This window comes from Lissotriton vulgaris, chromosome 8 (genome assembly GCF_964263255.1).
Source record: "Lissotriton vulgaris chromosome 8, aLisVul1.2, whole genome shotgun sequence".
Taxonomy (NCBI): Eukaryota; Metazoa; Chordata; class Amphibia; order Caudata; family Salamandridae; genus Lissotriton; species Lissotriton vulgaris.
In genome coordinates, this window is record NC_141696.1 from 441,677,269 (window position 1) to 441,690,519 (window position 13,251).

The 13,251-nt window shown below is 48.2% G+C and overlaps 1 protein-coding gene across 2 annotated transcripts in view; it reads left to right on the top strand.

The window, feature by feature from the left end:
• Nucleotides 1–12,633, top strand: part of LIPT1 (lipoyltransferase 1) — a 32,348-nt gene extending 19,715 nt beyond the window's left edge. For both annotated transcript variants that reach the window (XM_086934228.1, XM_086934229.1), the window contains exon 2: nt 11,486–12,633. In XM_086934228.1, the coding sequence (XP_086790354.1) occupies nt 11,487–12,608 (1,122 nt within the window). In that variant the 5' untranslated portion in view covers nt 11,486 and the 3' untranslated portion in view covers nt 12,609–12,633. The remainder of the gene's footprint in view (nt 1–11,485) is intronic.
• The last annotated feature ends 618 nt before the right edge of the window (nt 12,634–13,251 follow it).

Consider the following 13,251-nt stretch of genomic DNA (forward strand, 5'->3'; position numbering starts at 1 on the left):
CGTTATTTAGCTCACTGCACCATCCCAGCTCAGAACCTGGCTATATGCAAATCAGTCTGTCCCTGGCCCAGTGCATCATGGGAACAGGGCAGACTAAACTACCAGGCCCCTTGCTCACTGCACCATCAGGATTCAAGCAAGCCGGGCCGAAGACGGCTGTAATGCCAGAAACCGGTCCCCGGAAGCTTGTTTCCTTCCCAGTATAAGAATTGGCTTGGTAGTTTGGTCTGCCCTGTTCCCATGATGCACTGGGCCAGGGACAGACTAATTTGCATGTAGCCAGGTTCTGAGCTGGGATGGTGCAGTGAGCTAAAAAACGGTGATGGATCAAGCCCTGATCTGTTGACTGGGTATGAGTGTTCTGTTTAATTCAGGTACTCTGTCCATCACCACCCCCTTTTCTGAATCGTTTTGTCCACCATAAGTTTGGAAGGGTATACTCAGATGTGAGTCCCTTGCTCACTGCACCATCAGGATTCAAGCAAGCCGGGCCGAAGACGGCTGTAATGCCAGAAACCGGTCCCCGGAAGCTTGTTTCCTTCCCAGTATAAGAATTGGATTGGTAGTTTGGTCTGCCCTGTTCCCATGATGCACTGGGCCAGGGACAGACTAAATTGCATGCAGCCAGGTTCTGAGCTGGGATGGTGCAGTGAGCTAAAAAACGGTGATGGATCAAGCCCTGATCTGTTGACTGGGTATGAGTGTTCTGTTTAATTCAGGTACTCTGTCCATCACCACCCCCTTTTCTGAATTGCTTAGTATATATTGCACACTTATTTGAGTGATGCATCTTTCACTAATCCAGGCAACCCTAATGGTGATTTTAGTGCTCTTTGATAACCGTAGAAAGCTCTCAAAGTGGTAGCTGTGGAGAGCAGCCGTCAGGCTTATCTTGAAGGAGTGCTAAGCTGCTTGTTCTACCACGTTAATCATGTAGTGTAGGTTAAACGAAAAAGAACCACACAGTGTCCATATAAAAATACTTCTGTTTATCACACAACACTCACTAGCACATTGGTATATCTCCTACCCTGGGATATCAACAAAAATACACAATAATACTTCAATTCTAACAAGATAAATATCATAAAAGATAATGGTCTCCAGGGGGAAACGAAACCATATATTAATAAAGTGAAGTGTGAACTGCAAACATGGACGGGACTTGGACCAGAAGACCCAGAGGAGCCTGGGACACAAGAAACCACCCAAGGTAAGTACCAGGAACCCCACGGAGGCTTTGTGCAAGGTGGGAACATAGCCATTTGTCCAATGGAAGTCGATAGAGAAGACAAAGTTGCAGTTTCTCAGAAGAATGACCCTTCCCAAAGGACCCGAAGAATTTCCTTGGACAGCAGAATGTTGGAGAGCCACCCCACCTATGAATGCCCCAAAGACCCGGTTACCTACATCAGGGAAGCCAGTTGAAGAGAAGTCGGAAACCTCTGTAGATGACAATGAAAGACTTGGAGGAAAGTGCCTCTGGAGAAGAAGGTGAAGAAGTCCGGTGGAATCCATGGGTGAATTCTTGAAGTAAAGAACCTGCAAGCAGAGGGGACAGAGTCCATGCCAATCAGGAGTGACCAGCAGGCACAGAAGAGCAATACCCACTGATGTCGGGCGGTTCGATATTGTTGACGGTGACCTTGTCAGTGCAGCTGTGAGTACCAGGCGATGGTTAGGAAGACCAGGACCTGTGCTTGAGCTGTCCCACTTCGGATGTCGGTGACTAGGTGGTCAGTGTCCGTTGGAAGTACCAACAAGCCTTGGTAGCTGCAACTAGCGGGGAGAACAAAGAAGACCGAAAAGTGGTATGTTGTCCAGGTTTACTGGCGCCACTCAGGAGAAAGCCACAAAAAATATCCCAAAGTTTCTTATTTTGATGACGGTGCGGCAAGGTGAGGAGAACCACAAGCCTCCTCAATTGTTTCGGCCTAAGCCTACATAGTGCAAGAACACTCCCCAGCACACGTCGACGATTTGTGAGAACGGCTCAACAGTGCATGAAATCAGCAAAATTTATACAAAAGAATTCCGATTCTCTCTGTCTTCTTTTCTCCTGTTATTCTGTAGATCTTCAAACAGCAAAACAGCCGACACGTGTTTCGTCGCATACATGGGAATTTGTCCCACAACTTTTTCAAGGCTGTGTAGATACAAATACATAAACAAACTCATGTACTTCCTCGTGAGACAGGAGTACACATATAAAATACATTCAGTTGTGTGACGATACACCTCAAAGATACAACCAAATGTCATGCACAAGATGGAGTAGGCTCCCACAATAAACGGAAGTCCAAAAGACACATCCCAGCAAAAAGTAATGCCAAAGGAAGATGGAGGAAGAAGAAAGTGAAGGGGTGAGTGCGCGTGAGATTATAAATGTGAGTAGTCTTTAAACGGGAAAGCGTGAGTCTAAATGCCTCGTGAAATGAAAACCGCCGTCCGTGAATAGAATGAGGGAGATTCGTGTGATCAAATTTAAGTGAAAGAAGTCTAGTAGAATCAAGAGTGATCCTTATATAGCCCAGGGGGACGCCACTGGATTGGTCTTCTCTGCTCCCCATCTACTACCCCACCCATGACACGCCTGCCCCCTGTAAATAACTCCCAAACCCAATAAACCCCCCAACTCCCCCTCCCCAGGACAGGTAAAGGTAGTCCAGATCCCATCCAAACAAGTAGAAATGAAGGTAAAGTTCCTTGTAACTTTGGGGTTGTGGAGTTTACCAACCGGGCCCAGGAACTCCGCTCACCGGATCTCCCACTCTTGCATGTCCGGATCTTCGGCCCCAGACAGTTATACCAGGTCCCCTGTCTTTTTCCTTCCGCACCGACCCGGGTAAACTCCCTGTCTTTCCCATTCTGAGCCAGAGTGCAGCCATTCCCAGACTTCTTGCGGTGTATACAAAAACTGCACTCCCGTCTTGGCAACCACTCTGTCGTGCAGGAAACTGCATTGAGTATGAGACTTGCAGCTGTCTCAGCTTCTTTTTAACCGCTAAAAATGAAGCCTTTTGTCTTTGCACCTCTCTTGTGAGGTAGGGAAACACCATCACCTTACTGTTGCCCACTTGCAGGTCACTTTTTTGGCGAGCTTCCTTAAGGATATGATCTTGATCTCCTAAATTGTAGAAGTCGTGCCACTATGGGTCATGGGAGGGCTAGCGGTTTGGTGATCTTTGCCGGAACTCTGTGCGCCCTCTCCAATGCATAAAATGGTGAGTCCTTCTGGTGCTACCTGTGAGAAGTTGGCCTGATATGTAGTGCTCACTATTCTAGTGATCACTGTGCACTGTGTATCATTCCAAACGACCCTTATTGATGATTGGTTGTAAGTCAACCTTATAGACCAGCTATCCTAGTAGCATGGACAAGAGCAGTCTTTAGGCTAAACTCTAGAGGGCGTGTTAAGCCAGCTGTTATACCATCACATATACCCCTTGAACACCAAGTGAAAGGACACCACACAAGTTGTTATGAAAATAAAAGGATATTTATTTATAACACAACAGCCCTGGACTCTTTATGAGGACAGGGCGCTAAGCACAATACAAAACTCTTAACCCCTTCGATGCTGATGACGGAACGGTTCCGTCATCAGCGTCGGTTGAGCTGTGCTGATGACGGAACCGTTCCATCATGACTCCGCCCGCGCAAGGCGGAGTCAGCATGGGCGGGGAATTCGCGCCGCACGGATGCGGTTAAAGAAATACTGAAAGTCGCACAATTTACACAAATGCCCGAGGGGCACGAAAAACCATATACTATGGAAGTGGAATGCGAATCACTAGCAGGTAAGTAACAGTTCTCAGAGACTTTAGAACCGCTAGGCCTACAATGCTGAACCCTTAGATTAGAAGCAGGAGGCCTAGGGGCGCCGTGTGCAGAGTGGGAACTCTCACGCGCAATGCGGGACAAAGTCTATGGATGCTAGTAAATGCAAAGTTAGTGTTCTCGGGCGAACCCGACTAGGTAGGTCAAAAACTAAAGTGGATCTAGACACTTAGAGAGTGGATCTACGCTGAAGCACCGTGGTACTCGGTTTACCTAGCCCAGGGGCTGCGGCTGCATAGGGTTCAAGTGTCGTCGGGAATCCTCGTTGACGAACCAGGAGCCTGAAGTGGAAGTTGCTGGCAGGCGACCAGTGAAGATGTTCCGGGCTGATCCAGGGACGGATCAGCGAAGAAGAGTACCTGTAAGCAGAGGGGACCGAGTTCTGAATCACTAGCCAGTGATTAGGTGGGCACCAGGATGGCACCGGAAAAGGTCACTCAGCCAGGCGAAGAGGTGACATTGGATTCTGCTGCTGCACGGACCAGGGGCGCTGATGTCGACAAGGCTGGAGGTCTGCGAGCTGTCCCACGTCGGATGTCTGCTGCTGGCGATGCTGGATCCGGTGAAGGAGGCAACAAGCCTTGGCTACGGCAAGCCCACGTGGCGACACAAAATGGCGTCTTGGGTGGACCAGGAGGGTCTGAGGAAGGTCTCCTTCAGGAGGAGCCTAGAGCCAGTCTAGAGGAGCTAGACCAGCGGTGAAGAAAACGTAGGACGTCGTCGAGAGGGTCACTAGCCAACGGTCAAGTGACCGGACAACGTGGCAAGTGACACAGAAGCAAAAGCGCCCCACGCAGATCTGGTGGATGGTGGGGGGCTGGTCTTCGGTGCTCGTGCTGCTTGGGGTTGGGGCTTCTCTTACCCCAATGCACCCACTCGAGGGTCCCTCGGCGGTCGTGCTGGGTCAGTGTCGTGCTGGTTCTGATGGTCGCCGGGTCCACTGGTCATGTCGCACCCACGGTTCTCAGCTGTGCTGTAGAGGCAGGTAGAGGTCAGAGAGTGCAGGGAGTCCGGATCTCGTCATGCTGGTCAGTCTGGTTCCGGAGGAAGGACGTCTTAGCAAACCGCAGATACTTAGTTTGTGCCTGCTGCTGCAGGGTGACTACTCCTTAGTCACAAGGGAGAAATCTTAGGAAGAAGTCTTGAGTTCCTTTCGCAATAAGTAGTTTCAGGATTCAAAGATGATCTAATTTGGAAGGGTCCCCGCTCCCACCTTTATTCTAAAGAAAGGGGCTGGTACGGGACTAGGTCCTGCCCATGGGTGGGACCAGGAAGGGGGGTGGTTACACCCCTCTCCCATGCCGGACTTTCCCCAGCTCAGGGGCTGGTGTGCCCCTGGAACTGGTTCAAACTGGCAGATGCACAGTGAGCACCGGGGTGCCACTTGCAGTCACCTTCCTATTCAGCCCTGCCTACCTAGGATACACAAAACCCTGTCTGGGATGGTGCTAGCACCGCCCCCTGACAGGAAACCCTTTGTCCAAGCTCCCCTCGCTGGAAGGACTCCCAGCTGCAGGGGGTCAGACTTGTGTCTGTGGTGGCAGCATCCATTTTGTGATGCTGAGGCTCGAGTTAACTTTAACCGGGGTTCACAGTTACATACATGTCGTGTCCCTCTAGAAGGGTGGAATGCTAACCCCGTCGCCAGAATTGGCGAGGGGTTAGTATTCCAATTCGTATGACACCTTACTCGACATGTTTTGATAAAGCGATACCAAAGATAGCAAATAACCGCGAGGATTATAATGCACTTAAGAGTTTATGGTACGCGTTATCATAGAACAGCTATTAGGACTTGGTTCCGCAAGCTGCAGACGGGCTCAGCTCATGCCAGAGCACCATCTCACATAATTCCAAGCACTCTGCCTTCAGGATTGTTAAGGGCTGCCATAGGAGTGACTGATAGGAATACATGTGTCCATTTTAGGGTTAGATACAGGTATACTATATCTACAGCAAAGGGTGAGTACATCACTTTGCCCCAGCTGTCGTGCAGCCAGTTGTGTCAGATTTAGATGGCCAGCCAGGGGTGGCATAATACATGCTGCAGCCCCTGGTAGGCCCTGGGTATACCTATGCCCTGGGTACGGGGACTGAGAAGGTGGCCCAGTACTAATTAGATATGTACCTAAGGTACATGGAATCCATTTTACAGAGAGAGCAGTAGGCCTGGGGCCCTGAATAGCAGGGTCCCAGGTCAACTAAGTCGAAAAACCAGCAAAACACCAGGCAAAAAGTTGGGGGTTACCATAGTCAGGTATCCACCTTCCTACACTACCACTCTCCTGATCCAGTCCTCTATCAACTGCACCATGTTCGTTCCTTCTTCCCTCTCCGGCATCCCCACTATGCTTATGTTGTTCCTACAAAACCTGCCTTCGCTGTTTTCTGCTCTCATTTCTAGGACCCATACCTTGGCTTTAATGTCCCTGAGGGATTTCTGCAGTTCTGTCACTTCTGTGGGGAGATCGGAGAGTGTTTTTTCTGTGGTTGCTATTATCTTTTTTAATCGGCAATGATCGTCTTTCAGTAGGTTTAAGACACTGGTGACAAAGAGCACAGCGCTTACCCCAAATAGTATCCGGGGATGCCTCAATGGCATAAGCAAAAGTCTCAGTAGGTTACCTCAGGCGAAAAAGAATGTAAGTGAAAAAGCTAGTGCAAGGTACCCTCACCTCTTCAGTGGCTAGAGCGGTAAGATCTCACTCCTCAGTAACAGAAAAGAGCTAAATGGAGAGAATGTACTCCCTTTGACCTTCTGCTTAATGGCATACTTGCCCAGAGCCGCTTGCTGCCGGAGGAGGTGCGACTGGCGGTGGCCTGTATAAGTACGGGAGCAGAGTTATTCAAATATTTGGCGTACCCGCCTCTTGGCGGTTATCGGAAGTGACATGGGCTGCAAGACTAGCGGGACCTCAGTAGACCCGCATCGCTAGACTAGGCGGCCATCTGGGAGGGGATAAAGTATCGGCATGATAGGGCAAAACAGAAGCAAATTGATGCTGCAGCCGAGGTCCTTGACTTCGAGCTCCCTTCGGTGGCAGTCAGCAATAGCCTCCTGACAGATGTGCTTCAGCCTGCTGCTTCCACTTCTGAACCCCTTTTGTCTTTCAATGAGGCCCTAACAAACAGCAATCTGGGCAATCTGGTCCAAGCCCAGCACAGGGGCTCCTGTAGATAGGGCGATCGCCACTCTGGGCGATCCAGCATTCCTGACTCAACATCCGCCCCTGAGAGCTTGATCGTCCAAGCTTCATCCTCAAAAGGCGCATTCCCTTCTGTTCCCCAAGACAGGTAATCCAAGAAGCTAGACCACCTTGGGAAGAGGATGTTTTCTTCGTCCAGCTTCGCATTGCAGTAGTTGAATACCACTTGCCTCTTGGGCCGATACTCCCATACTATCTGGGAAACAGTCACGCAGGTGCTGCCTCAGTGGCTGGAGGAGGCCCGTGCTGTTCTCTCTGAAGAAATTGCAGACGGGAGAGACGCAGGCAAATTCACCATCCGTTGTGGACTGGTTATCACCGACTCACTGGGCAGAACGATTGCCACATCTGTAGCTCTCAGACGCTAAGCCTGGTTGAGGACTTCTGGCTTCTCGGGGTGGACATGCCCTTTGGGGACACTCGCCTTTTTTGGGGACAAGGCAGACTCCTCGCTTGAGCGATTTGAGGATTTTCAAGCTATGGCCAGATCCTTTGGCCTCACAGCTACCTACCATCCACCTTAGTCTGCCTTTCGTGGCTACAGATGAGGTGCGCAGCCATGTCCTGTCCAGCCCAGCCACTGAGCCACGCAAGCTGTCCATCCTCTGCGTGGCTGCAGATGTGGGTACCTTCTGAGGTCAGATTTCACCTTTCTGGGCCACTTGCTGTTAGTGGTGTCTCTGTTCAGAGGCTGGAGGCGGCATCAGAGAGCCCTGGGGCGGGAAGTCAACCCACAGTGGACTCGGATTCTGCAGCACTTCGGGACCTCGCTGGTACCGGTGGGACACTTGGACCCAGCCCGTAGGCGACTGGTGCAATGGTGGTTCCAGGCATTGGGTTTCTTTTCTCCAGCAGGCTCTGAGTCTTTCTTTGGATATTCTTTTGAACAGAGCTGCTGTTCATAGGAGAGCCGGTCTTTGTTGAAGGCAGAAGGCCGGTTGGGCCGGGGCCAAGTCAGTTCTTCTCTGCAGTCTCCTCTGCTGTGCATCTTCTTTTGTCCTTTTGTCCTTCGTAGGTTGCGGGAATCTCCCTTCTGGGTTCAGGGCTGCCCCCTAAATACTGTATTTAGAGGCATTTTAGGGGTCTCAGATTAGTAGCCAATGGGCTACTGACCTTAGTGTGACTACATCCTTTGTGTGCTCACCCCACGTGGGTGACTGAACACAATCCCTAATCCTGATTTGGAGAGTGCCTGCCATCTGCAAGATGGCGGGCACTGAAGCGTGGGCTTCACCTCGCCTCCCCCACCTGAGCGGTGGGATTGGCAGAGGTGGGCCCACCTTCTGGGCTTTTCTACTCTTACCCACTTGCCTTCCTGCCAAAAGGGGGTGAGACCGGAAGGAGGCCTACTCCTGATAGCAGGGGAGGCTGGTGGTCACGTTGCAAAGGCAGCAAGGCCTTTGAAGCTCCCCTCTCACAGATAGCCCTTCCTGACCTGGGGGAGATGTGAACAGCTCTGCCCAGTAAAGTCTTTGTTTCTGGGCTCAGGAGGGAAGGCTCCCACCCCAGGAGTCCAGAAACTTGTCTTGTGATGGCAGTTTAACAGTCAGGGAACCCATCAGAGGCTGGTTATCTTTCAGGGGGCATCTCTAAGATGCCTTCTGACTGCATTGTATAATAAATACCACCCTGGCATCAGTGTGGGTTTATAATGCTGCCAGTGTTTACTACCAAACTTCCCAGAATTTAGTAACGCCATTATGTTGCTGTGGAGTTCATAAAGACAAACTCCCAGACCATATACTCTTTATGGCTTTACTGCATTACAATATCTAAGAATGGACGTAGACACTGTAGGGGTACAGTGCTCATGCAACTGTACACTCACCAGTGGTATAGTGCGCCCAGCTCGATGGGTGTCTAACCTATACCATAGGCAGTGGGTTGCAGGCATAGCACACAGGTATGTGTGCCATGTCGAGACTTCACTTTTCTCTGTACCAAAACATACAGCCTGCAATAAAAGTGTGTGTGTGTGTGTTAAGTACAGGACCTCTAAGAGTGGCACAATATGTGTTGCAGCCCTTAAGGGCCTTCCCTGGTCACAGGGCCCTTGGTACCCATGGTATCATTTACATGGGACTTACGTGTGGCCAGAGAAGTGCCAACTGAGGGTACACAGGTACAGTTTTGGGAAAGAACACAGGACCTGGGAACCTGATTGGCAGGGGCCCAGGGCACCTCAAGTCAAAGTGCATCAGAAATCTGACAAAAATTGGGGGGGGGTTACTGCAACAGAAACCCACTTTCCAACACCCAGCCCGTCCTGGGGAAGGAGGCACGACACCTCTGCCCAGGATGTGCTTTGATTTTGGACCCAGAGAGCAGTAGCTAACTACCCAGAAACCTGTCTGGTGGTGGCAAATGGTGGGCAACAAGTAAGGAACCACACCAGGGCTGGACATTTTTCAGGGGACATCTCTAAGATGCCCTCTGAGTGCATTTTACATTAAACCCACACTGATGCCAGTGTGGGAGGTATTGTGCTGAGAAGTTTGCTGCCAAACTTCCCAGGATTCAGTACAGCCATTACGGAGCTGTGGAGTTCGTTATGACCAACTCCCAGACCATATACTCTTTATGGCTTTACTGCACTTACAATGCCCAAGGATTGACATAGATACTGTAGGGGTGCACTGCTCATGCAACTGTACCCACACCTGTGGTCTAGTGCACCCTGCTCGAGTGTTGACTTACCTAGGCCACAGGCAGTGGGTTGCAGGTATGGCACACAATGTGCCATGTCGACTCTTCACTTTTCTCTGCACCAAAAGACAATGGCAGTGTGTGGGTGTCAAGGTGCAGTCTCTAAGGATGGCACAATAGGTGCTGCAGCCCTTAGAGACCTTCCCTGGTCACAGTGCCCTTGGTACCGATGGTACCTTTTACAAGGGGATTACCTGTGGCCAGAGATGTGGCAATTCAGGGTACAAAGATGCAGTTTTGGGGAAAGAGCCCATGCCCTGGGAACGTTAATGTCAGGGACCCAGGGCACATCAAGTCAAAGTGCATCAGAAACCTGGCAAAAACTGGGGGAGTTACTGTGGAGAACCGCAGCCTTAAGGCCCGGTGGCGCAGGGTACGCCTAAATCCCCGGGATTCACCTGCCTTGTCAAAACAGAGACACAGACTCTCCGTCTGGCGTAGAAGATGGCATTTATTAGGTGCAGCTAGTACAGTGGTTTTAGAAGTCGTCAGTACAACGAAGTTCAAAAGAGACTGCCACTTAACTCCGTGGCACACAGGTTTATATATGATACAACACAATGCAAAATGCAATCAAACACGAGCATGAGCTATAGGCAAATGTTATAGTCAATGTTTTAAGACCAAAGTAACTCAAGTTCCCGGTTCTGTTTGTCATTCGACCCCTTAAGTAAATCACAAGTGAATCCACACAATTCGGTTTACAAGCAGAGAAAACACAGCTGCGTGTCGTAGAAGGACAATCGAGAAACAGTAGAATGCATGAGACATGTAGCGAAGGGCAGCAGATAAGATAACTTGAAGGAAACAATGGTGTGAAATGACATGTAGTCCGGACTGGGATTAATCAGCTCAGACCGGAATTAGTGTACTCGGCCAGACCCTGACACTCGTTAGCAAACATAGGCGAGAAAGCCACCTGACACGCAAAGCAGAAACGACAAAAACATTGTGTTCGCCGAGCTGCCTGAGTGAGGACAACACAAAATGGCGGCGATCTCAAAATGGTGGCTGAGCACGAACGAATTCGTAATCTTCAGAACCTCAACTGCAACAGTAACCCACTTTCCTACTATGACCCATTTTATGTGGTTTTAATTTTAAGCAATGTCGCTTCGCCTACATGTTCTTAAAATCATTACTGACCTTACCGATCTGTTATTATGTGGCCAGTTACTTGTGTAGTTTTACAACACAGGAAAAACTTGATTGCCTAGATTGGTTTTAAGATGGTGGCACATATCTGCACTTTTTTCTCACTTTGCACTTAACATGTCTGGCTAGTTGTGCACATTTTATATTTCTGTAAATGTAGATTGAGAAGGTGCAATAACGTTTTATATTTTGTTTTCTTTTATGATTTATTAACATGAAATCGAATAACTGAACTTTCACTAAATATACTCTGCACCTAACATTTCTGGTTGGTCGATCACATTTTATATTCTTGTTAGTGTAGGCTGATATTGTGCAATAATGTTTTATATTTTGTATGCTTTTATATTTTTAACATGAAATCGAATAAAGCTGATTTTGATTTGATTTGACATAATTGGAGCTGATCAGTGTTCTTAGTTCTTCATTGTAGACATGCATTAATTCCAAACCTTGTTCACTTGGTTGGAGCTTGTTCTGAAATGTAGAGACTGTGAAGAAAACGTTCAATTTCTTGTTGGCATAATGCTGTAAGACAGAAGTAGCCAGAAACAACATTGTTTTATTTTTTTCTGCAGGATGTTGTGCAGATCCTCATTGATGAACTGCTTCCAATTCCTTTCGACACACAGAGTTCCAGCGTCTTCTTTCTGGAGCACCACCAAAAGTGGTCTTGTTCTGCAGTCTGTGTCCAATGATGTATATAGAAACCTGGCAGTGGAAGATTGGGTTCATGATAACATGAATTTAGAGGACAAACACATCCTTTTCTTGTGGATAAATAACCCAGCTGTTGTCATTGGCCGGCACCAAAATCCATGGAAAGAGTGTAATCTCAACCTAATGAGAGAAAAAGGGGTTTGTTTAGCCAGAAGGAGAAGTGGCGGTGGAACCGTTTATCATGACCAAGGCAACATCAACTTTACCTTTTTCACATCTAAAAAGGAATATGACCGAATGGAAAACCTAAAACTAATTATCAGAGCATTGAAAAGGTTAAGACCCCATCTAAACGTGGAAGACACTAAACGATACGATCTCATGTTAGATGGTAAATTTAAAATTTCAGGTACTGCAGCAAAACTTGGAAGGACTGTGGCTTATCATCATTGTACACTGCTTTGCAATGCAGACAGTCATCTGATACCCGTTATTCTGAAAAGTCCTTTTCAGGGTATACATAGTAATGCTACTCCTAGCGTTCCTGCTATGGTAAAAAGTCTCTGGGATGTGGATCCAACTTTATCCTGCCAAGAGATAATGGATTATGTGGCTGGAGAGTACGCTATGCATCATCATACTGACATCAATGTTAAACTAATAGATCCAAAAGATGAGGATTTGTTCCCTGGAATTCGTAAAAAAACGAAGGAGCTTCAGACATGGGATTGGATTTATGGGAAAACACCAAGATTTAGTGTTAGCACCAGTTTTGATGTAGTTCACAAGCAAACCTACCTGGAAGTGAAACTAAACCTGGATATAAAAAGTGGTAGAATCGAAGCCTGCAGCATTGATGTGCCAGATTATTTTCTTCCTGCTGATATGTGTGTTGTGTTGCAGAACAATCTCATTGGTAGTAGATTTTGCCCAAACGAAACCACGTTGCTAACAAGTGCTCTATTAAGGACGTGTCCTCAAGATTCTGATCTGCATAGCAATTGGAATGTTGTATGTGAAAAAATCATGTCGGTCATGTGATTTTGAATAAAAAGCTATATTTAGAAACTTGACTCCTTGAGTTGTTTTCATTGGTTAGAAAACACAAAATATGGAAAAAAGAATTAGTCTTACTGAGTGTTTTCACAGCCTAACGTTGGAGGTGCAGCGGTCCTTTCTGTCTCCCAGCTGCAGTCAGTGTGTGCTCTGTTAGTATTTAATTTGAAAATGTTTGCCACGGTGTAGTCAGCAGATGGATGCAGGTAGTCCTAAACTGCATTCTGTTATCTGTTACATTAAAGTAAACAACAATGCAAGAAAGATTTGTGTGTCGTCCACATAGGTAAAGTACTGATACCGAATGGATGCTTTTAGAGCTGCCACTTGGGAGTGGGAGTTGGCGAGGCTGGAAGGGTAGGGGGTGGCGGGCATCTAGATATAAATACAAGAGTGTTCAGTTCCTTGGACAAAGTTAGGAGAAATGAAGGATTGAGAACTAGTGAATTGTCAGGTCGGTGGAATAAGCTCTAATAGGAGGAAGTGCCCTCACACATCCCAAAAGGTGTCATGCTTCATCATCTGGGCATGCTCCTCGTCGGACTGGCGCTGCAATGCTGACAGGCAAACGCGAAGGGGCTCTTTGCTGGTGATCTTTTAATTTTACCGTATGATGGTGTGTGGGTCT